Raw genomic sequence first — 22,668 nt, 5'->3', positions numbered from 1 at the left:
AATCCAAGGCATGCAAAGTATGCGAATCACTACATGCGCGGCTATTTCAGACCGAAAGATGCAGCAATCATCCTGATCTGCTAGTTAAGCTGCTGATACTACCAGGAAAGCTTAAGACACAGCTTGTACAATCCATGTTGCCTCTGCAATACGCACAGCACGTCTTGGTCCCCAAAATTGCAGCACGGTTAATTCAGCAGGATATGCAGTTGAAGGACTTTGGTGTCGCAATGCAGCCGATGCAGAAGGCTAGAAAATTGGGCAACTTCCCGAATTCAAGCTGTCGCAGCAAGGATAAATCCACTATTGTATTCTTTTTATTCTATTAAAGTGTGCATGAAGACCCTAGTAGAGATGTGAAGAGTCTCTGCCTCGAGTTGGAGCACCTAGTATTATCCTATACATTTCGGATTCCTCAAGAGCAAACCTCTCGCACCGCAGTGTATACTTTGTGGTGCAATTGGTCTTTTGCATGTTGCGGCAAAATCTATGCCGTTTTCTATATTGACGTATTAATATCTGTATTTTATGCCCTGATAGGCATATTTAACCGTACCTTTGTATCTAGCGAGTTATCTCATGTGGTCACGAGCCAATTGATGGCTGGAGCAGCCTCTTTTGGAACGTGGCACGTCAAATGATCTTTTAAACTTTCTCTGCTGAGTGAGAGCTGACGACTCGCCGCAAGCAAAGCGTGTGGCAATGACCGATGCCACGGCGACAAGCAGCTCACTTCGGTCGTTCCACCTGCGTGTCCTGTTCCCATACCTTTTATCTCTGCCAAAGAACGATCCTCGACGAGTTAATGCACCACCAGCCATAACTAGATCACCTGCTATTGATTCGGAATTATACACATACATTGCACTTCTTGTCCGAGACTTTATACACCCTTGGTACAGAGCTGTCACAAACGACCATGACTTCTGCGTTGAGCTTGTGGGGATTCTGACGCGAGTTATTCAGCAGCTGGAGACTCGTTTCTGCGAGCAGGTGTGAACGTATACCGCAATATATTTGGGTATTCTAGTTTCATTAAAAAGGAATCTCTTCATTAGGTAGATTGGACCGAGCTTATTCTGATCAGTGCGCCAAACTTGCTATCTTTACACTACCACGATTACAGACAAGCAAAAGCACGATTAAATATGAGCCATGCCGGAAGCACTGTGTCCATCGAAACATTGTTTCACGGTATGCAACCACATTTCGCCCTACAGCCGCTTAGCAACCACCAGCAACAACGTCAGCAGGAGGCAGAATACCTCAGGGCGTTGACGGATAATATCTTGAAGATCTTGCTATCGAAAGAGGACTATGAGAGTGATTGTGTTCGCCATCTAGTTCGGGAGTTACTGTCAAACCTGGTGCTGTCCAACATTGTTGAGCTGCTTGCAGATCCGTACACCGTCCATCTCATCACGTGTAAATTACTTGAAGGATATTCTTCCACCCTTGAACAATTGGAGGCAACAGGTGCATTCGAGCCGACGCAGTGCATAAACAATAATGGCAATAATCCGCCGCCTCCGCCATCTCCAGCATCGCATAAACTAGCTTCCGCGCTGCACGAGGCACAGACAACAGGTATAGCCGCTGGGTATCATTCCGGATCACCTCAGGCAAAAGAGCAGCACCAGACTACTTCCACCGAGAGCTTCCCGAGCCAGTTGCAACGGCTGCAAGAAAAGCGTCGATTAGAGGGAGATGAGACCGTCGACGCCGGACGCGGGGAACTGGATGCACAGAAGCACAAACGACGCCATTTTTCTTTTGGATACATAACTTTGCAAGTGATCCTAAGCCCCATCCAGACGCTCTGGCTGTATATCGTGACAGCTCTGACACAATCCCAGACACGATACCTGCAAGTAGCACAGCATACCAAAAGGACGAGACACAGCCGGTTACTCGAACCTTGGATGTACTTTTTGCGCGTAGCCTTCCTTGTGGATGATCGGCCTGTCCTTCAATGGATATGGTACATGGCTGCCATGTTCATGTGGCCGCTGCTTCGCATTATTGGTGCAGGTTTACTTGTTGACAAGTATGTGCATTGATGAGGGAAGCCAAAATTTTATCTAAAAGCTGTTCAGGTTTCTGGAACAAACAATCCTCCATTTCCTAAGTGAAGATCACCTCGTTTTCTATTTGCAGCAAGGGAGGAATTTGCTGTGGCCAGATGGAACCTTCTTGACAAAATCGACTCCTCCCACACTTGCAGAGCAAGAGCAGATGCGAATAAGGGCCGAACGATTGCTAGCTGTTGCTCTACCACGTAAGCTTTATCTTGGATGAAAAGTCAATGCGGGGAACTGATCTCGATAATATGATGGAATAGGTTCCATTTCCCGGCGAGTATTTGATACGGACGACCTGAATAAGCTTCAACTGCACATACACGAGACCTTGGAACCTCTCCAGAACAAGTATATCAACAAACATCTCTTATTTTTATTGGTGGATTTAATTGCATCTAAAATCCTGCCGGAACTTGTAGATGATCCTTACTAATTTGTACATGCATATATATTCCTCCATTGTTTTTATTCTGTTTTTATTGAATAAGAGACGCCGCTGCTATCTCTTTGATCTATAACCTTTGAACGTGTTATACTTTTCCTATTACATACTAACATTTCTTGCGACGATTTTTAGAGTAACTGTTGTGTGGGATATTAAGACTGGCGGCGAGAAGGAAATGATAAATTACAACAAGTAATACTAATAGATGCCTGGGATAATTCGATATTTCACTTTGGCGCAGTATCGGTCCCAGTCCTTTCCATACTTCTTTCTGCATTTTTCTTCATCGCGACGTTCTCGATGCACCAAGAGGATGGCAAAGTAAATGCAGTAAAAGTAAGGAATAATAGATCCGAAACCGCACGGCAGGCACCAAGCTATGGACATGAGCCAGTCTCCCAAATAGTTGATATGGCGAGCCTTGCCCCACCATCCAGAAGTCAGCAAACGCGTGCCAGCGCTGGTTTCAATGTACTCGAGACCTAAATATAATCAGTCAGCGTGCTGCTGCCCCGTCCGCAGCGGTCATAGAAGCAATAATAAAATTATTACCTCGGACACTTGGATCAGTTGGGTTCTTGCGGAACGTATCCTTTTGGGTGTTGGCGGAACGGAAGATGTAGTAGCCAAGGAATTGAAGTGCCACGATACCAGCGAGTTGGAAAAAGTTGAGGTCGACGGGGAAATCGGCCAAGTACCGGGCCTGCAAACCATACATGATCGGAACCCACGCGAGGTTTCCGAACGCGAGCATAAATCCAAAGCCGTCTACGTAAAACCACCCAGCAGCGTCAAAATTACTTGCTTGCTTGGCGCACTGGTTTTTTTCTTCATCAATGCTTTTTCTTACCTGTTGTAATATCCATCGTTGATATGATAGATGCCTTAATACGCGTCATCGTTAGTATCTTTTGGCTTACCCCCTTACAGCGTATACTTACTTCATTGTACAGCGCGTCAATGATGTACCACGCCTGGAAGAACTGGACGAGGACCATGCTATTCGTGATGCGACCCAGCTTGACATACTGCTTGATGCCCATACAGATGTTCAAAACCAGCCAACCCAGTAGACCCGGTCTCAATTCCGTAAAAAACTTGATATCAAACTCTCCAATGCGTGGGTTGAGCTCGCGACCAATCATAAACTATTTCAGCGGATATCGTCAATATACAGATGTTGATGTCTCTTTCAGCTTCCTGGGTACTTGCATCGTAGATAGGGTTGCCAGTGTTACCACCCAACGCTAGCAAACGCGGGCCGCCGATGAAACTACCAATGTAAACGGCCAACGATACCACAAAGGCGACAATGACGGCAGAGGTAGCAATGTGTGCATAGTTATCATATACCCAGAGAGGAGCTCGGAAACCTTGTCCCTTGTTGGAGATCATAGTAATCATGAGAACCGTCTGCGCGGCGGACAAGGCTGCAAGAAAGGAGTAATAATCTATTAGATATCCGTATATCTCCTGGAAAGCAGGTTGACATACCGTTGACCTTGTACTTTAGCCGAGTTCCGTCTCGAAGAGGCAGGCCTTCGATGGTTTCCCCAGGCATGGCGGTTGAGAACGTGACGAGTTGAGCTACAAATCCAAAGTAGAAAAGAAGAGTGGACGGGTTCCAGCTCAAAATAGCATTGTAAACGTCTGAAAGCGAGACTTGGCCGTCCGCAACTCGTTGGCCAAACGCGTACAGTCGATGAAAAGCGTCATATCCATTCTCGTCGCAGCCATATGCAAATAGCAACAGTAGCGCCGGCAGGAAGATGATCATCGCCAATGCACCGATAGGTCCGCCAAATCTGCCAATAATATTATTGTCCACACGGAAAGGGAAAAGAAATAAAATCAATAACAGTTGTTTCCGTATGGATATGTCCCCACGTACTCGTAGTGTTCAGTTTTCGGGTTGAGTCGTGCCCAGTCGACCTTTTTTGGCGGCGGTGAAGAAGGAGAGCTGCTGCTGCCTTTGGACGAGGTTCTTCTAGAAGCTGATCCGCTCGCCGATTCGCGCAATTCTTTGCTGCCTCCGTTCCGTGTCTGGCTACGGGTCACCGGTCGCGTTGATCCGTCAGGCCTTGTTTGCGATGGAGCCTTTCTTCTCGGCATTGGAAAAGACAACGAAGCAAGCTGGTCTGCTGCCGCTTGGATACACAAATAGGCTTAAAAAAGAAACTCAGTCGTCGCGCGCGGCGGTTGCTATGCGAGCATCCCCGGATAATGACAATGATGTATACATGTCGATTTTATGTTGTTCATTTATATTTATTTACAATTCATGAGCTTTGCGGAAGTTTTCACCAGCATAGATGGCGTTGGGGCCCAACTCTTCTTCGATGCGGAGCAATTGGTTCAACTTTGCCAAGCGCTCGGATCGGCAAGGCGCGCCGGTCTTGATTTGGCCAGTACGCAAACCAACAACGAGGTCAGCAATGGTGGTATCCTCGGTCTCGCCAGAACGGTGGGAGACCATGACGCCCCAGCCAGCGGCCTGGGAGTCGAGAGCAGCTTGGATACTCTCAGTAACGCTGCCGATCTGGTTGACCTTGAGCAAAAGGGCGTTGCAAGCTTTCTTCTCAATAGCAGTGGCAATGCGCTTGGGGTTGGTGACAGTCAAGTCATCACCAACGAGCTGGAAGTTGGAGGTGTTCTTAAGATGGCTCCAGTTGTCCCAGTCATCCTGGTCAAAGGCGTCTTCAATGGAAACAACTAGCAGTAAGATATAGGTCAGTCTCCGATACCACCCGGCTCCGACCACTTCCGATTCTAATTCGACTTACTGGGATACTTCTCGGCGAATGACTTGTATAATTGAGACAGCTGCTCGCCCGTGATGTAGTCTGCAGGGTTGGAGTTGGGGTTCTTAAAATCGAGGTCGTATTTGCCATCTTTGTAGAATTCAGAGGCAGCGCAGTCCATGGCGATCTTGACCTTGCCAGTGTAGCCAGCCTTCTCGATAGCAGTGACAAGCAGCTCGAGACCTTCCTGGTTATCCTGGATGTTGGGAGCGAAACCACCTTCGTCGCCAACGTTGGTGGCATCCTGGCCGTACTTGGCTTTGATAACACTCTTGAGGTTGTGATAAACTTCAGATCCAATCTTCATGGCTTCAGTGAACGAGCTAGCGCCAGTAGGCATGATCATGAACTCTTGCATGGCAAGCTTGTTACCGGCGTGTGATCCACCGTTGATAACATTGAAAGCTGGGACAGGAAGAACGAAGGGCTTCTTGGAACCAGCCAAGTCAGCAAAGTGCACGTAAAGGGGAACACCCTTCTCGCCAGCACCGGCCTTGGCAACAGCGAGAGAGACACCAAGGATTGCGTTGGCACCAAGCTTGCTCTTGTTAGGAGTTCCGTCCAGCTCGAGCAAGAATGTATCCACAGCCTTTTGATCAACAACGCTCAACTTGGATTCTACCAGGGCAGGGCCAATGATCTTGTTGACGTTCTCAACAGCCTTCAAAACGCCTAAACGAGTGTAAACCAAAACACCCATGCGTCAATGTATTAGATGTGTCCATACCTTTGCCAACATAGTCTTCCTTGATCTTGTCACGGAGCTCAAGGGCTTCGTGGACACCAGTGGAGGCACCAGAAGGTACGGCAGCGCGGAAGATACCCTTGGCGGTGGTAACTTCGACTTCGACGGTTGGGTTGCCACGAGAGTCGAAGATCTGGCGAGCATGGACTTTGGAAACAGACATGTTTTTGGAGTGTGTGTGGAGAATATATGCGCCCGCCATGACGTGCATGCCTGTGTATTTATATATATTACGCGAGTTGCTTCCGCTCTACGATTTTCAGCTGAAAGCGCATGAAAATTATGTCGTGGTCCCCTGGAGACCGCCGGTGCAAGGCGTCAACAGCGGGTCTGTGCGCGCTCCCCCTCATTTCCTCCTCCTCCAAAAGTTCGGAGTCAACCGGCTCTTTCACACGGTGCATTTGATCCATCCCGTCGCACCCCTCCTCCTCTCCAAGTACCTATTTTTTGTTGTCGAAAACTCTTTCACTTTTAAGCTTTTAGAAATGGTCAATGCTACTATCAATCTCTACAAGATCTTCCATAATTCTAGGAACGGTGGTACCGATCTGCTTTGTCATTTCTCGTTGATGGTTGATGGACAACCCCGCAAAGTGGAAGATCAGATCGCCATCCAGGACAGCCTTGGTACGGTTCGAAGACATTCGTTGCTTCGGACCCTTCATCAATCTACAAAGAAGTGGTCAGTTATTATGCCAACAACAAGAACATGATAGTTTGCTCCATCTCTATCTAACCTATATGCACGAGGGTTAAGACCAGCAACGTGCTGCAAGCCATTTACAAGCTGGCCGTACAGTGTATTCAATCGCTTAAAGGTCTTTTCGGGTATCGGCGATACAATGGAGATGCTGCCTCCAAATGTACCTGGTCGGACGCATTAGATTGCCACATCATTTACATGTTTTTTTATGCTTATCCTACCGCATATGCAAAAATGTCTTCGACTATACTCGACACCGCTATTCTTGTGAATGATCTGTGGCAGACGGACCATGGTCCGTACTTGACTACCGACATGGAAGTCACCTCGACGCAGTAGCTTTTGACCCGCAAATGATTGCAAATCTTTCATAATATGTTAGACCTAATCAATAAAATGTCAAACACGTAAGCACTTACTAAATGGAGCGTACTGGAAAATATCCAGATTGTCATCCGTGTCACCAACAAGTAAATACAGCGACTTGTCGTCAATGATGAAATCGACGCTGCTCACTTCGAATGATTGATAATCTTTTCCGAGCAGCGCCAATTTGGCAGGTTCAAGCTACAGCAGCAGCTCCGTTAGTCCAACAGCTCCATCCCGCTTCCTCTATTCTGACACTTGCCTGGAATCCAAGGAACCACACTGATTTTTGTGCATCACCGAGGACTATAAAGTTCTTTATAGATGCGATGCTCGTTACGTAAATTTGGACATCGATGAATGCAACGCCAACAAGGCTTTCGTTGTCTTCAAAGCTCCAGATGATAACCTACATTCCCCAATATGGTTGATATTTCTTTTTCATACGTTTAAGGGAAGTTAGCATCGCTTTACCTTGGATCCAATGCAAGAAACTAAATGTCCGCTGACATCGCACACTGCAGACACCGCGCCCTTGACCTCTTCGGTGTGGAGCTGCTTGTACTTGTGATTAGTTTGCGGATTGTCTGGTTCGGGAACAACTTCAATGATATCGAATATGTGGATCTAAAGATGCATTTAGTAAATGCAAACTATTCTAAAAAAGAAAAGTGCTTACCGATCCGCGCATAGCAGTGTCTTCACCGCGAAGAAAACCAGTTCCAACGGTGATAAAATGCTTCTTGCCCGAGCTCGTTTGCTTGCTCTCCAACAGTGAACAATGCAAAGAGAGTCCCTGCTCGTATTCCTGGAAATCGTAACGGTCAACGATCTCCCAAGTCACAGGTGATATCATAATAAGCGAGAAACTTTCCACCACAGGCAGAAATTCGCCTTTTGTCCTGCTAGATTCATCTCGACCATCGATAGGAATACCATCGTCATTTCGCAAAAGGACGGGCTTTGGGGAAGATACCAGTGCCGAGTATACTTTCATGGTTGGATGGTACACAATCTTGTGCGCTGTTTTGCCCAGTGGTATTTTCTGCATGATCCAGTCCATGTCATACGTGACAGAATCCGTTGGTAACCTGGATAAGCATAAGCGTGCCTTTTGTGATAAAATTTGTTAGCTTCAACCATGCGTGCGTGGTTCACGCATAACAACTTACGCTAGAATCGACCGTAATAAAGCCATGGTCGCAGTTGACATTGTGGAACTGCGTGAACCCAACGATGCTGTGCTTTCCAGGTTTCATTGGATGAACCCTTACGAAGCTCTTGCAGGAACAAATGAGCCAAGCAGGTTGCGGGCCAGCCAAGAAAACGCCTGTGTATCCTGCGACGTTCTGGAAAGGAACTAACAAGTGACGCTGTCGCGTCTTTTCTGTTGTGGAATTTGATTCCTCGCTCGCACACCGTGACACGTATTCGTGGTGTAATCTTGAAAATCGCAGCGCTAGGCGAGTATCATGGATTTTCTCGGCATGGTAATCTGTCAAATCTTCATCGGCATCGTGGTAGTCGTTTGCAGGATCGGGTAAATAGGTGAATGCTTTGTATATAATTATATCGTTTGTGTTTGTGCGAACCTGTGAGAAAAAGAACGATCAGTTTACGCTCTAGATTCTCCTGGAATCCTACTCACAATTAAATGTGGATGTTTTGTTTCTCGGCCAATATTTGCCAGCAAAATCTCTTGGATAATTTCTTCATCAATAATATCTTCAGCCAGTTGCTGTGCAGAAGCCGAAGTCGGTACTTTTGAAAGAGACGATGCATCTGTTGGTCGGTCTATTACCAGACCGCGAAGCATATTGAATTGCGGCGTTGCAAAGCATTCTTCAAATTCTGGAAGACTATATAGCTGAGGAAGAATCAGAAAACGCTTGATTTTGCTGCTGGAGGAAGCATGTTACATACTCGCAGAACTCTGTCATTTCCATATATCAAGCACCAATAAGTCTTCTTAGTAACTTTGGCCATATTGCCCTTGGTGCTAACATTGATCTCATCCACTTCTCCTTGAGTATTAGGTTCTTCCATTTGGTCATCTGCTAGTGCTTTTGAGTCTCCATACAAGTCTTCATCATCATCCTCTTCGTCAAAAGCTGATTTGGATACAGCTGCAAGAGTATCATTATTCTTCGTCGCAGTGGTGCCGTTCATATTATTGACTTGATCTGGTTCATCCTGATCGCCGTATAAATCCATGTCGACTTCGTCAAAATCCGTGATGCTGGCACGTTTCATAAAAGGTTTTTTCGATCCTGTAGCTTCCGAAAGCAGCTCATCTTCTGCTTTACGCTTCTTCTCTGATACTTTCTCTCGACGTTGTCTCCTGGACTGTACTTCAAGGCGTTTTTCGGAAATGCGGGAGAAAATGCCGGATGTGTCGATAAATATGCTTGCCATGGAGACATTCTTGCTCTAAAGCCCACTGTCAATATCAAGTGTAAAAATGATAATCTCTTTCCTGCTTACATTAACATGTGGAGGAAGAGACATAGATGCTAGCTGTCGCGTTGCTGCATCCACTTTAAGCACGGTGATGCTCGAGTTATCCATTCTTAGCAGTACATAGGGATCCTGGATACAGGCATCCACTATAATAGACTGTTTCAAGTTGATGGTCTGTGATAGTTTGCCGTTTGGAGATAATAGGAAAACTGCGTTCGCTTGAATTTGTACAATTTTCGTATGATTCAAGACAGTGCCTACTGCCACCGTCGGACCAGCCGTGTAGAAATCCGTGTGTTCTAGTTCTTGCAGTTCTTCACCAGCTGCTAAGATCTGCGTGAAAAAGTTACAAAATTATACCATCTGCGGTTTTTTGATTCTTAAGAGTCTTACCAAAGTCTGCGTCGATTTACTTATAAACAATAGTTTATCATACATTTCGAAAAACGGATCATCTTCATCATTGCTGGCCTCCCAGCCGCTCACGCCCGTTCCAATCCTTACGCCTTCAAAGTATTGTTCCTTGCGGCATTTAATAGACCATACGCTCTCGCTGCCGGGATGTTCGAACGAAAAAGTGGTTTCTGGTCGAGCGTGTCGTTGCAAAACACAGAGTGATCCGTTCTTGTCATGGCCGGAACAACTGACCAATTCTAAATCCGTTATATTCTGTTGTTGCTGCGTTGACGAGTCGCGCTGGTCAACTTCTGCCTGGCCGATTGCCATATCCATGATGGGCCCTGTGTTCAGCAAAACGTCGCACACTCGGAAAGCCATTCCGGCCGTATCTGCCAAGCTAGCAGAGTTTGTATTTCGCCACTTGATCAGCAGCGAGTTACCCACTCGACTTCCCAGAAAGAAATATTCTCTATCCTTGATGCTGGCGACGCAAGTCGGCATAAGCGCGAGTGGCACTTTGGGGTTAGGTGCATCGCTGCGTTTGCTCTTCTGTCTTTTGACGGTTGACATTGCTTTGCTGGGCCAGTCGATCTTTGTCAGCTCCATACCGACTACTTTGCTGCCATCCAAGGTAGGTTTTACGACTACCCATTCTCCACTTTGTAGAAATAAGAGACATAATCCGCCGAATACCGTCATGGCGCGAGCCCCGTCCAAGGACAAGCCCATCCGTGTGATTTCATCGTTGTATATCATTCCTGAAAACTCGGTTGCTGCTTTGCAGTATCCATTGACAGCAACTCCTACACCTGGTGAACCTTGCGAAACGTGGAGCAAAGAGTTGGCTGCAATGATTAATAGACCGTTCACTGGTCTGGGCATGGCGACGAGTTTGTGACAATCGTAAGGAAGGTTATCGAGTGAATAAATGACTGGGTATATCTTTGCTGAAAGATCTAATGAAATGACAACGACAGACACGGTATCTTTGCTGCTAGCAAGTCGTCTAATTCCTATTATATGAGTAAACTGGAGCTAGTCGCAGGCAGGCACAGTGTAATTACCCAGTCCATGTCTGAGTCGTTTGGAAAAGGATGGCCAAGGTGGGCTCATAGTATCCTTCCAGGAACGCCATATCGATTACATTCTTGATTCTCTTGTCAATAGATTCCAGATCGACGACGAAGCTAGGTGAGTATGGCCATTTCCTAAAATAATTTGACAACCTTCAGCGATATTTTCGATGTACGTAAACCTTACAGTATCAACTCACTGTCGTTCTTCGTCTCCTTCGTAATCTTTTCCTCTGCTCTCTGATTGTCGAAAAGGCAACACAGCCAATTTATCGCCGTAAAAGTTCAAAACAGCGCATCTTTGTTGCGGATCAATGTGGATGTCAGGTGAGTACGGGTTTGCTAAGAACTCTTTCTGGATATACGACCGTTAGAATTGTTACTTTTCACATATGTAACTCCTGGCAATCCTACCTTGAGGTCATCTTTCTCGTAGTAATGGATTGAAACCGTCACTATATTGTTGGTGGACGGTGACCATTCCAAAAGAGACATCTTTTCCAGTCGTCAATTTAAGTTGCTCTTTTTCGTTTGTCAATTAATGTATACCTTGGCATCATTGAATCCTAGCAGTATACTGTCGCATCCTTGGTTGCCTCGCGCAGAAGATGTACGAATGACTCCCATTGTGGCGATATTGCCGTTGAGTTTATACTGAGCGACGAGTTCGAGACGTCCCGAGTTTGTTCCCAGTACATCCTTTTTCAATGGTCGAAGCTTTGGATAAACGAGTGCCTTTATATGTATAATATGTAAGAAATATCCAACATAAGGTGTTGGAAAGAAAGAACTCACTTGCTCGTCCTGGCCGTGGAATCTCTCCTGTGCTTCGGTGTCGTCTTCCTCCACCTCTCCAGTTTCTTCGCCGTCTGCCTCGATAACCCCGTTGGTTGCATCGTGCATGTATCCGTCTACCGCGGGCGTAAATTCCACAAAATCATAGACTTGCAACAGAGAAGATTTCGCAACGATTAGGTTGATCTTTTCCGGTGAGGTGAAATGAGCGCGTTTGACGTGCTCCACTGTTTGTGGTGGGAACAGCTCTTTGTAGATCGTGTACGCTGACATTACACTCTACTTGCTTCCTCTGCTGCTGCTGCGTGCGAAATGCTGCCTAGTGTTAAGTCGACCAAACTCGCTCGTTCGAAGGATCGTCTCGCAGGGAAAAAGCACCTGAAAGCTGCTGGCACTTTGTCGGACCGCGCTGCGGTTTCCCACTTTGGGACATTTTAACTGTCTCCAGGTATCCTCTTCTCAAAAACTACGATACTTTCAATTCTTTTGCTATCTAAATGCCGTAAAATCCATATTCAAAAAGAAATATAGCGCGTTCGGTGCAACGTCGATTACTCTACATTTTGGCATTTGTATCCAATGAGACATCCACACAAGTAGTAAATTTATAGCTAATGACATTTGAATCTATGTGGATGGTCTTATTTTGCTTAACACCTTTTCGAGCCACTTTGACATGGATAAATTATCCTGGAGGGTGAGAATTGGTTTATCCGCCAGTAGACTTGCCTGATATCTACTGGCAATAGATGGCGATCCATTGTGTTTAGGCTATTCGGTAACTAATAGCCCCTTTCCTCACTGGTAGGCAGGTATTATAGCTTTCATGGCATAGATGAAGGAAATTTCTACGCTTTACATTTTGGTACTGAGCGAGTGCGTACAACGGTTTTAGGAATAGCTATGATCGCTTTGAGCCAGACAGACAGGCAGGCAGGTCTCCTGGACATTTTAATCCGCAAAAGCCACGCCGACGGCTCCCGCTTTTCCACCTATTTGCATAGTAAAAATGTCAAAATTCATTATTGATCACATGGAAGACGGCATGCACGAGTGGTGTGTGCTCGAATACAAGCACATGCTCATGAATGTCGGTGCGGACAACCTGTACTTTTCGTCCTTGACCGACGCCTGCCTGAACAGCGGTATGCCCGAGGAACTCAAGCAAGCACACTGCCACAAGGAAGACGTGCTCCACTTGCCCGGTGTGGACCCTAAGGATATCTGCCTCTTGGACCCGGCTGCCACCACCCCACTTTCCCCTGAAGACGCTGACCGGTTCAAGTACTTTTTGTTTGGCGGTATCTTGGGCGACGATCCTCCGCGAGGTATGTATGATTTTCCCAGTCTTCACTTCCGAAAGCACTGACAGGGAACGAACGCGTTTGTAGACCGTACCAAGGAATTGCGAAAGCTTGGTTTCGAGGGCAGACACTTGGGACCTATCCAGATGTCTACAGATACCGCTGTCAATGTCACCAAGCGCGTTGTGGTCGACAAGGTGCCTTTAGATCAAATCCCCTACATTGACAGCCCCGAGGTCTTCTTTTCAAAGCACGAGTCTGTTACCTTGCCTTACCGATACATTGCCGTAACCAAGACTATCAAGACTAAAGATGGTCAGGAAAAGACCATCAAGGTCCCGCTTATGCCCCCGGGCATGTTGGAGCTCATCAAAAAGGACAATGAACGAACACTAGACTTTTAGTTAGTTTGCGATATTAAAACCGAAGCTGTATATTTTTAAAATGCATTTACATATAATCCACTCGAACAATAACTTTTTTTCTTTTTCTTTTTGCTTATATATGTACGTTCTAGCTGACGATCCATTCTGAAAAGCGTGCTATTTAAACATTTGGCACTCGAGTATTGAATGTGGACCAAAATGCATTGAATGATATCACTATACTATCCTCGATCATCGCTCTTTCGTATTGGATATGATAAGTCTCCCAACTACATAAATATAGGCGTGCATTCATTTGTACAAACCAGACATTAAATGCTCATAAATAACCAAGATTACGATACAGAGTCTTACTAAGTATGGCAGCAAACGTTACATTAATTTCGAGAAGTTAGACGTTGCAGAAACTTTTGAACGAAAAAGATTTTTGAGAACATTACAGTACAGAATCACGAACTTTTTATTTTCGATACATGCGTACACAAATCGGGGAAGAAACGAGAGAAAACAAAAGTGAGGAGAGTGAGAGTGAGGTGAGGAGAAGGGATAAGAAAATTTCGGTATTGGCTAGAGCCACCAAGACTCCTTTTCTTGGCTGTGCACGAACATATCCATATCATCATCGTCATAGTTGTGGACAACTTCAGGTTCATCGTGATCAGAAGCGCAGGCAGCTTTTTGCATTTCCTCCTCTTCTTCAACCATGTCAGACCAAGAACCATAGTCTGCACCGCTAAAGACGGCAGAATCAAAGCTTGCTCTTTCTTGAGGCTTGGTAGTGACGGGAATGTCCACTGGGGAGAGAGGCTCTTCGTCGACATCAGTGAGACGGTTGATGGCTTGGAACTGCTGCTTCATTTCGCTGACAGAAGGACGGTCGGATGCATCGAGAGAAAGAACGTTCTTGAGAAATCGGAAAAGAGCTAGCGACATGTCAGGAAATAGCTGAGCCTTGAGCATAGTTGGATTACGTTTGAATTCGGCGTAGGATGCATCCACAGAGGTTGCTTCTTGCCAAGGATTACGGCCAAAAAGGAGAGCAATGAGCAAGATCCCCAAGCTCCAGACATCAGACTTGGCTGCATCGTAAGGCAGCAACTCTTCACCACGCATCATATCAGTTTGGTCATCGTCAAAGTGCTCAGGTGCGAGGTAGGTTGAAGAACCACAGCCAAACTCTATTGAAAGATGATCGCGAGTTGCCAAGCCAAAGTCAGCGACCTTGCAAACGATGTCTTCGTCGTCATCAGCCTTGAGAAGAATATTTTCAAGCTTGATATCACGGTGATAAACACCGCGCGAATGCATGTATTCCATTGCATCTAGGATCTGGCCAAAGATTGTTTTGACAAGCTTTTCATCGCGGATAGGGTTCGTTTCTTGGTCTCGAACGACAAAGTCAAAGAGATCGCCTTGATCGCAAAGTTCCATGACCATAAAGATGAAGTCTTGATTTTGAATGACGCGATGAAGAGAAAGGATATGTGGGTGCTTGAGGCTAGATTGAATATCAGCTTCTTGTTGCTGAACTTGGAGCTGGTTTTGATCCAAGCCCATCTTGGTGAGAATCTTTACAGCCACATAGGAGCCATCCTTGAGAGACTGGCCTAGAAACAGACAGCCGTAGGAACCACGGCCAAGTTCTTCGAGAAGCTGATATTCGTCGCCAATCACTTGGTCGACCATGGAGGCCGACAGCTGCGACCAGTAATCTTTTGTAGCAGCAGTCATTTGTTCGACGGTTTGCTTATATTGATAAACGGTATATGCTTGTTGCGATACTTATTCAGGAATCAGACGAGGATAGATACAGTTGGAACGTATGTCCAGTTGAGTTGCGTATGTGATGTGACATGTTTACAGAGATAGAGTCCGGTGGAAAAAACCTCTTGGGCTTTGAGATGAGACTAGTTGCTTGCAGTAATCTTGCAGATGGAGATGTGAGAGAGTTGGTCAACCTTCTTCACTCGCTTAGAAGATGATAGAGACAGCCATGGTGTACAGTGGGAATAGATATAAGTAAGAGAAAGTAAGGTGGTCAAGCAATAGTTAAGAAAAAGAGGTGAAGAAGTGCGAGGGAAACGGCGAGATTAGGCGGTATTTGTAGGTATTGCGCAGCTGGGTCGGATTACAAACATGCCGCTTCTAGCAGCTTCTGCAGCATGATGCAATCGATATACTTACTTGAACGCCAACACCTGCCACGCAACACGCCATTTCTCTAGTTCCCTATCTTTGACACTTCCTTTTCCTTTAATATTTTGAGCTTTTTCACTACTTCCTATCTACCAAAGCACACACTTTTGATATGTTTATCGCCAAGTTGCCAAATTTAGACCCAACAAGTAGCAACATATGATTGGTTCTGTTTCGATTTGTCGCTGTCGAGAAAAATTCGGGGGGCCGCGGTCCAATGGCTCTTAAGAGTCAAATTTCGCGGCAACTTCTGTCATTGGTCTTTGCATCTGCATCATTCTTGGTAACTATGGCGACACAAACTTCTTGCCTCGCCCACACCCCCACGCTGACTCAGGACACTTCCCCATTTCCTGGTGCTGTAGGACATTGTTCCTCTTTTCCATAATCTGATATGCTTCCTACCCCGTGACATATAATCTCCCTTTGCCAGCAGCACACTTGGCGCAGCTTACTAAGCCTGCCGGTGTCTCTCGACATCTGTTGTCTTATGGCTAACATCGCAGTCACCATGGCAAATTTGATTGATTTCTGGGACTGTCTCGCTTGTGGATATCGTCATTTCTACCAGGCTTCTTCGTCCAATCAATGTTTAGGTCGTGGAATGCTCATCAGATGCCATATTTGGCAATTGAGCCGCTCTCCCTTTACGATGATCTAACATCAGATTATTTCAATTAATATCGAATTTTTAATCAACCAAAAAAGCTTGATGTATTACCAATCTCTTCTTTGGCTAGCACATCGAAAGCTTTCTATTTCAACCGATCAATTGCTTTGATCTGCAACCTCAAGCAGAGAGACAAGGCTTCTCTGTTGCTCCAGATACTGCTACAGTTTACCCGCATAATCCGATTTCCGAGCTTATGCATTTCTTCCCGAACTTCCAAGTAAGCGACGGGTAAAAATCGGGCCAGCTGTAACGGGTTCGGGAGAAACGATCACCCATGAACATTCGCTACCAGCGACGGGCGATCTCGACCCTTCATTACAAATTGATCCGTGCTCAAGCTTCGACCACCGGAATAGACCTTGTTGTAATAATGTTGTACGATAACATCAGAATATTGTCTCCCCGCCAAAAAAGTAAATTTTTCATGTGACATTATGCAATCAGTTGAAATTGACTCATTTGAAAGAACGCGCTTCTTTCTCCAAGATTACATACGTTGCATAAAACAGATATTTCATTTGAAGCTTTGGCGGACGCGTCAACGATATGCGAAAAGCATGTTCAGATAGATCCAGTAATGTAAAAGTCGTTTCTTAATATAAATTGAGTAAAACGCTTTGGCGGCTCCACCAGTGAAGCTACAACGATTTGAATGAGCACCGCCGAGGGGAATGTTCCCAGGTATGATATCCGTTGCTTAAATCGATATCGCTTTCGTGGCTGCTGGTCACATTGACGTTGTGTGCAGACAAAGATATTTTACCGGCAGTGATTTCTGGCTTCCTTGCGTACCAGTATCCTGCAAGCACAACGACGCTGTCGCGATCTGTGCACTCTATGGCTCATGGAATCTTCAAGAAATGACCAAGCTTATTGTGAATTTTTGGCTGATAATCAGTTTTTTGAAAGATAATGCATTAAATCCGTCTTCAAATTATTGGACAAAAAGTACCTACACCGTGGTAACTAACTAATGAGCTTTTTTGCCTCATTTTTAAAAGCAATGGTTTGTCAAAGAAGCTTACCAGTAAAATCTTAATCCTCAAGCGAAAATACCTGAGTCCAATCTGGAGCCTTCTATACGATAGACACCCGGTATGTCAGCTTGTTGTATATCAGGCATCAAAATGAAGAAAAAAATGTATATTACGCTTACATTTACGCTGTATTCTCTGTTGCATCTTTTCTACCATAAGGTTACGCTTTTCAGCATCACAAGAAGTAATGAGGTAAGTGCTGTGCTTGAGGTGATGTTAGAGGTAATAGCAATAGCAGGGGACATATAAATCTGTGACAGTCTTGTTTATTGTGTTCGAGAATTGAATAAGGAACTTCACTGTGGTTACTCGGTCTGGGTAATTATAAACCACTTTCTCAGTCTGTTCCACGTTAATGAGACACGCAGTTATTGTCTGCACGAGAATGAGTACTATCTGTCTGTCGAAGCATACCCCATACAGATATCGTATCACATACTGACCGGCCATTCAGCGTCAACTAGTCATTGTCGTTATAGTAAAATCCAACATTTAAATTTTTTATTATGGATCAAATATTCATACGATCTCCTTACTAAAGGATCGCCTATTAGTATTTACAAGTGATATGCTCAATATATGAAATATACGTTGGGAAGCTTGCCTGAATGGATGTTCCTGTGTCTAGATTAATGCAGCATCTTTTGTCTCAAAAATTGAGTGGCAGGACGCTCAGCCCGCAACCAAAGATCGTGATTGCCATTCAGAAATGCTCAATCCAAACGCTACAGAATTTCGTCCATTAGATCCTCCAAAGTCTTCTTCTCATTTACCAGCAAAAGAAGATAAGCAAAAAGACAAGAAAAAGCAGGCTTCTTCGCGGCAACAGCCAAGCAGTTCTGCTACTTCGCCTCAAGAATCCGAATCTCGATCTCGATCGTCTCAGAGAACGAGCGACGGTAAAAGAAGATCGCACGGAAAAGCCAAAAAAGGTGCGCCTTCTAGCAGCAGCAGCAGCGGTGGTGGTGGTAGTGGTAGGCGTCCAAGTGGGCGCAGAGAAAGCAGCATTCAAGCAAACAATCCTGCGTCCGGTTCTACGCCGGAACCATTTGATCAGCCTGTGAAATTCATTACCATAGAAGAAGTTATTGATCCAGTTTTCCGAACACGATCCGATACTCGCGACAACTCTGCAGCAGGGGATGACGGGCGAGCGAGGGGGAAGCTTGTGCATGGATACGAACGATACATTGAATGGGTACGAATGAATGACAGCGATAATTTCCTGAGAGTGCACTTAACTAAACTGCTTACTGATTAGATGAGCCGTTGCTTAAAAACATACGATACAATCACGATAGTGGGAATGGATAAAGCCATTGCAGACGTCGTGTCGTTGGTAACTATTTTACAGCATAGGGGAATAGGAGAGCATGAAGGTGAGTTTTCTGATCAGGTATACTGCTGGCGCTGCAGTTGTCCCCTAACAAAAGAACTACACGCATACTTAGAGGTCGAAACTTTTACTGTGGAACAAGACGTCAGGCGGTATACAAGCTGCATACAAGTCAAAGTTAGCCGAGCTTGATTTATTATTTGACTTTTTTTTTCCATTCCTTTTTTGCTGTTCAGCGTTCGAAAGCGCGCAAACTATCCACTCTCTGTAAGCTTAATGCCCGTATTTCTATGGATCTCTAGACACTTACCAATCGCGAATAATAATCTCCCCTCACCTGATGCTACTGAATTGACTCAAGTTCGTGGTGACATTGAATCTCTTCTTGCCACCTTGGACGCACGACATAACCTGCATTCTGTTACGTCCCTTGAAACCGGAAGCAGCAGCAGCAACGACGACGAGAGTAGTGTAAGCAGCAACATGAGCGTGCAAGATAAAGCATATTACACAGACGACGACGACCCCATACACGGCCACACCTTTTATGGCGAAGACGGCAGGGACGAGGCTCAACAACGCCTCTTTCACGGCGACCTCGAAAATGGAAACGACGACAATGATAACATCCCAGCAGGAAAAGTACGTTTAATGCACTGTCTTCTCTAGCAGTGAAATATTCACACACTGTGAGAAAGAATTTTCGAAAGAACTCTAGATGGATTTGCATTGCATTTCTCGGCGCCTTACTTTTAGGATGGATTATTTGGACCTTTGTTGTCAGCGGCATTAGCCAAGGTACTAACATAATGGTTTGCAAGGTATACATCGCACTAATCGGTCTGTATCAAGTGCATGTTTCTGAAGAAGAGCAAGGCGCAAAGCATATCGATTTTGACGACTTGTATAATACCTCCTTTACACCTAAAAGACCATTTTTGGAGTGGGTCAAAAATGGTACATATGCTATACTTTCAATTGCGTGAGACGTATCTAACGAAAGCGCTTGCCATAGATCCGCGAGACGGCGTATTTACTTACAGCGACCCATTAACCGGCGATATTCTGTTGGAGACTATCGAGCAGGGAACGGTTGACACCCTTGTTAAGCAATCTTATCTGGTAAAACGGAAGTGCTGATCTATTTTTAAACATGTGATTAAAAAGGAAACGCAGCAATTAGATGATGGCTACCTAGAAGTGTCTTCCTTTGAGATTTCTCAAGATGCCGAATATCTTATGCTCTGGACCAATGTTTCAAGCGTATGTATCATGTTTTGCAAGTGCTGTCAAATGATCATGCTCTAAAGAGAACGATAGCAATGGCGTTACTCTGTACGTGCCAACGTTTACATTTACAATATTGCAAACCGCACTTTGGTCCCGTTGACAGAAAACTCTACTGTTTACGGCCCACCGAGAATATCATATGCAGTGTGGAGTCCTACTGGACATCAAGTCGTACGTAAATTCATCAAGAGGAGTCTTTAGGAAAAAAAGGGGTCTCTAATTCTCCTGAAAGGCATATGTTATGGATAACGATCTGTATGTGACCGATCTCGTTACTGAGCGCAGGGTTACATTCGATGGATCTGCAACCATTTTCAACGGAGTTCCTGATTGGGTTTACGAAGGTACGGAATGTTCACTACTTGCATATTTGATTGTTACTCATGCTTGAGTAGAGGAGGTGTTTGCCAAGGATAACACCTTGTGGTGGTCGCCAGACTCCACACACATTGCTTACTTGCGCTTCAATGAGACCGCTGTCCCTGAGTATCACGTCCCCTTCTATACAAAATCCAATTCGACGTATCCAGACGAAGTTAGCATCAAGTATCCAAAGGTACGTGTCTTGGAGTGAAGCCAATGAATGAACGGATATATTCACGTTTTTGCAACGAAGGCTGGTGCACCGAATCCGTTAGTCTCGCTACATATCTACTCGCTTTTGGATGATACAACGATTATGGTCACCAAGAACTCAACCGCAGAATCAGTCTTGCAAATGATTGCAGGATACCAAGGTTTCGAGGACGAGGATCGTTTGATCACAGACGTTGTATGGGCAACGGAGACACATACACATTTGCTGTTTAAGCAAATGAATCGTGTGCAGGACTACGAAATTACGTCGCTTGTCACTGTAAAGCCCAATGCTAACGAATCGACAGTCCAGCTTGCCCGGAAATATCAACCAAAGGATGGCGGATGGATCGAGGTGCAGCAGTCAATTGTCTATCTCTCTACCAAGAACGAACAGATCCGATACATTGACCTCGCAGACGACGGAAACGGCTATCTTCACTTGGCAATATTCACCGCGAATGATGCAAAGAAGAAACCTATCTGGCTGACATCTGGCGAGTGGGAAGTTGTGACAGGAACTGTGGTAATGGACCCAGTCCGTCAGTTACTGTAAGCAAATTTATATGAAGGCTAGATTTTGAGCAAACTTTCTTACATGACATTTTAGACACTTTGCATCTACAGAAAGATCACCTTTGGAACGGCATTTGTACAGCATTTCGCTCAAAGATAAGAATCCAGCCTCTACGAAAGTTTGTTTGACTTGCCCCAAGGATCCAGAGGAGCATGCTTACTACACTGCATCGTTCTCGCCAAAAGCTGGATACTATGTGCTCAACTATGAAGGACCTGATGTCCCAAAGACGGTTGTTAAAAAGGTAGATAACGGCACTTTTGAGTCTGTCTTGGAGGATAATCAAAACTTGCGAGCTCTTTTGAGCGGATATGAGCTGCCAAGGCCTAGAATGGTAACAGTTCAAAGTGGCGGTGTTGGTGAGTTATCCAGATTTTTCGATATCGGTTGCCATCACACTTTTGCTGAGATTATATTATTACACTTTGTCAGAGATGAATGCTGTCGAGTTATTACCGCCCGACTTTAACGCCGCTGAAAAGTATCCTGTTCTCTTCCACGTTTACGGTGGGCCTGGATCTCAGCTTGTTTCGTATCAGTTTGATCTGTCGTGGCATACCTTTATTGCAAGCAAGTTGCGATACATTGTCGTCACTGTATGTATCATCTGTTTCTTTGGCACGTTTTTTCTCAGTGTGGAAAATTCAACTGAAATTTCATTGAAATAGGTGGATGGACGCGGTACTGGTTTCCGAGGACGCGAGTATAGAACTTGTGTGCGAAAGCGACTAGGAGAATTGGAGACGATCGATCAAGTCAACGCTGCAAAGCATTGGGCAACTCTCAATTACGTCGACCCCTCACGTATCGCCATATGGGGATGGTCTTACGGCGGTTACATGACGAGTAAAGTGATCGAGTCCAATGATGGCGTATTCTCTACAGGAATGGCTGTTGCTCCAGTCACAGATTGGCGTTACTATGGTTCGTTAACATCATATATATTGCCTGAGAAAGATATTTAATATCTTCGCTATAGATTCTATCTACACGGAGCGATATATGCTCACACCGGAAATGAACCCTGACGGATATACCAAGAGTGCTGTGAACAACATGACAGGTTTTGAAAACGCACAGTTCTTGCTTGTTCACGGCACAGGAGATGACAATGGTAAGTTTGTTGTTGTCATTGTTGTTGCAATAGATACATCCGCGTGAGAAATCTACTAAAACATTTTCCCCAACAGTGCATTTCCAACATTCGGCCGTGCTCGTCGATAAACTCACGAGGGCCAATGTCCACAACTATCGCGTCCAGTTCTACTCAGACAACAACCATGCCATCCGCTATCACGACGCCAACTCCAACTTATACTATCTATTGACGGAATATCTTTGGGAAAGCTTTGGCGGTCGTGAATACATGCATGTTCGAGCAGAGACACACGGTCGCTTTGCAGGACCTTTGCAAGATCACTGATA

General features: G+C 45.2%; 10 protein-coding genes across 10 annotated transcripts; 4 read left to right on the top strand and 6 right to left on the bottom strand.

The window, feature by feature from the left end:
• Window positions 1–10: 10 nt before the first annotated feature.
• VTP01DRAFT_4685 (uncharacterized protein) lies at window positions 11–329 on the top strand (the record flags this gene model as incomplete). Its single annotated transcript, XM_069383393.1, has 2 exons — window positions 11–17; window positions 85–329. 2 exons carry the CDS (start codon window positions 11–13, stop codon window positions 327–329), a joined length of 252 nt encoding a protein of 83 aa, XP_069244099.1.
• Window positions 330–702: 373 nt separating this feature from the next.
• On the top strand, window positions 703–2,514 carry VTP01DRAFT_4684 (uncharacterized protein; the record flags this gene model as incomplete). Its single annotated transcript, XM_069383392.1, has 4 exons — window positions 703–993; window positions 1,059–2,047; window positions 2,097–2,278; window positions 2,342–2,514. 4 exons carry the CDS (start codon window positions 703–705, stop codon window positions 2,512–2,514), a joined length of 1,635 nt encoding a protein of 544 aa, XP_069244098.1.
• A 210-nt stretch (window positions 2,515–2,724) lies between these two features.
• Window positions 2,725–4,638, bottom strand: VTP01DRAFT_4683 (uncharacterized protein; the record flags this gene model as incomplete). Its single annotated transcript, XM_069383391.1, has 7 exons — window positions 2,725–3,008; window positions 3,079–3,294; window positions 3,377–3,410; window positions 3,468–3,674; window positions 3,739–3,956; window positions 4,021–4,331; window positions 4,418–4,638. 7 exons carry the CDS (start codon window positions 4,636–4,638, stop codon window positions 2,725–2,727), a joined length of 1,491 nt encoding a protein of 496 aa, XP_069244097.1.
• Window positions 4,639–4,798: 160 nt separating this feature from the next.
• VTP01DRAFT_4682 (uncharacterized protein) lies at window positions 4,799–6,235 on the bottom strand (the record flags this gene model as incomplete). Its single annotated transcript, XM_069383390.1, has 3 exons — window positions 4,799–5,238; window positions 5,310–5,999; window positions 6,055–6,235. 3 exons carry the CDS (start codon window positions 6,233–6,235, stop codon window positions 4,799–4,801), a joined length of 1,311 nt encoding a protein of 436 aa, XP_069244096.1.
• Window positions 6,236–6,551: 316 nt separating this feature from the next.
• On the bottom strand, window positions 6,552–12,141 carry VTP01DRAFT_4681 (uncharacterized protein; the record flags this gene model as incomplete). Its single annotated transcript, XM_069383389.1, has 17 exons — window positions 6,552–6,741; window positions 6,810–6,939; window positions 6,997–7,140; window positions 7,195–7,342; window positions 7,404–7,550; window positions 7,616–7,768; window positions 7,821–8,252; window positions 8,314–8,733; window positions 8,790–9,008; window positions 9,065–9,571; window positions 9,626–9,934; window positions 9,995–11,006; window positions 11,065–11,208; window positions 11,274–11,428; window positions 11,488–11,568; window positions 11,623–11,808; window positions 11,869–12,141. The coding sequence occupies 17 exons, from the start codon at window positions 12,139–12,141 to the stop codon at window positions 6,552–6,554; spliced, it is 4,650 nt and encodes a 1,549-aa protein (XP_069244095.1).
• A 736-nt stretch (window positions 12,142–12,877) lies between these two features.
• On the top strand, window positions 12,878–13,576 carry VTP01DRAFT_4680 (uncharacterized protein; the record flags this gene model as incomplete). Its single annotated transcript, XM_069383388.1, has 2 exons — window positions 12,878–13,196; window positions 13,260–13,576. The coding sequence occupies 2 exons, from the start codon at window positions 12,878–12,880 to the stop codon at window positions 13,574–13,576; spliced, it is 636 nt and encodes a 211-aa protein (XP_069244094.1).
• Window positions 13,577–14,125: 549 nt separating this feature from the next.
• VTP01DRAFT_4679 (uncharacterized protein) lies at window positions 14,126–15,289 on the bottom strand (the record flags this gene model as incomplete). The annotated part of the gene is made up of 1 exon (XM_069383386.1): window positions 14,126–15,289. The coding sequence occupies one exon, from the start codon at window positions 15,287–15,289 to the stop codon at window positions 14,126–14,128; it is 1,164 nt and encodes a 387-aa protein (XP_069244093.1).
• Window positions 15,290–15,344: 55 nt separating this feature from the next.
• On the bottom strand, window positions 15,345–15,722 carry VTP01DRAFT_4678 (uncharacterized protein; the record flags this gene model as incomplete). The annotated part of the gene is made up of 2 exons (XM_069383385.1): window positions 15,345–15,516; window positions 15,691–15,722. 2 exons carry the CDS (start codon window positions 15,720–15,722, stop codon window positions 15,345–15,347), a joined length of 204 nt encoding a protein of 67 aa, XP_069244092.1.
• A 1,343-nt stretch (window positions 15,723–17,065) lies between these two features.
• VTP01DRAFT_4677 (uncharacterized protein) lies at window positions 17,066–17,550 on the bottom strand (the record flags this gene model as incomplete). Its single annotated transcript, XM_069383384.1, has 2 exons — window positions 17,066–17,253; window positions 17,484–17,550. The coding sequence occupies 2 exons, from the start codon at window positions 17,548–17,550 to the stop codon at window positions 17,066–17,068; spliced, it is 255 nt and encodes an 84-aa protein (XP_069244091.1).
• Window positions 17,551–18,173: 623 nt separating this feature from the next.
• VTP01DRAFT_4676 (uncharacterized protein) lies at window positions 18,174–22,666 on the top strand (the record flags this gene model as incomplete). Its single annotated transcript, XM_069383383.1, has 17 exons — window positions 18,174–18,662; window positions 18,726–18,860; window positions 18,916–18,977; window positions 19,037–19,442; window positions 19,499–19,598; window positions 19,653–19,757; window positions 19,816–19,922; window positions 19,977–20,063; window positions 20,121–20,261; window positions 20,323–20,434; window positions 20,486–20,646; window positions 20,707–21,218; window positions 21,277–21,602; window positions 21,676–21,839; window positions 21,912–22,167; window positions 22,223–22,357; window positions 22,434–22,666. 17 exons carry the CDS (start codon window positions 18,174–18,176, stop codon window positions 22,664–22,666), a joined length of 3,531 nt encoding a protein of 1,176 aa, XP_069244090.1.
• Between the last annotated feature and the right edge of the window lie 2 nt (window positions 22,667–22,668).

Source organism: Rhizomucor pusillus, assembly GCF_041956525.1.
Source record: "Rhizomucor pusillus strain CBS 183.67 unplaced genomic scaffold VTP01scaffold_2, whole genome shotgun sequence".
Lineage (NCBI taxonomy): Eukaryota > Fungi > Mucoromycota > Mucoromycetes > Mucorales > Lichtheimiaceae > Rhizomucor > Rhizomucor pusillus.
Note: the sequence above shows the minus strand (reverse complement) of the source record. Positions and strands in the feature narration are given on the sequence as shown.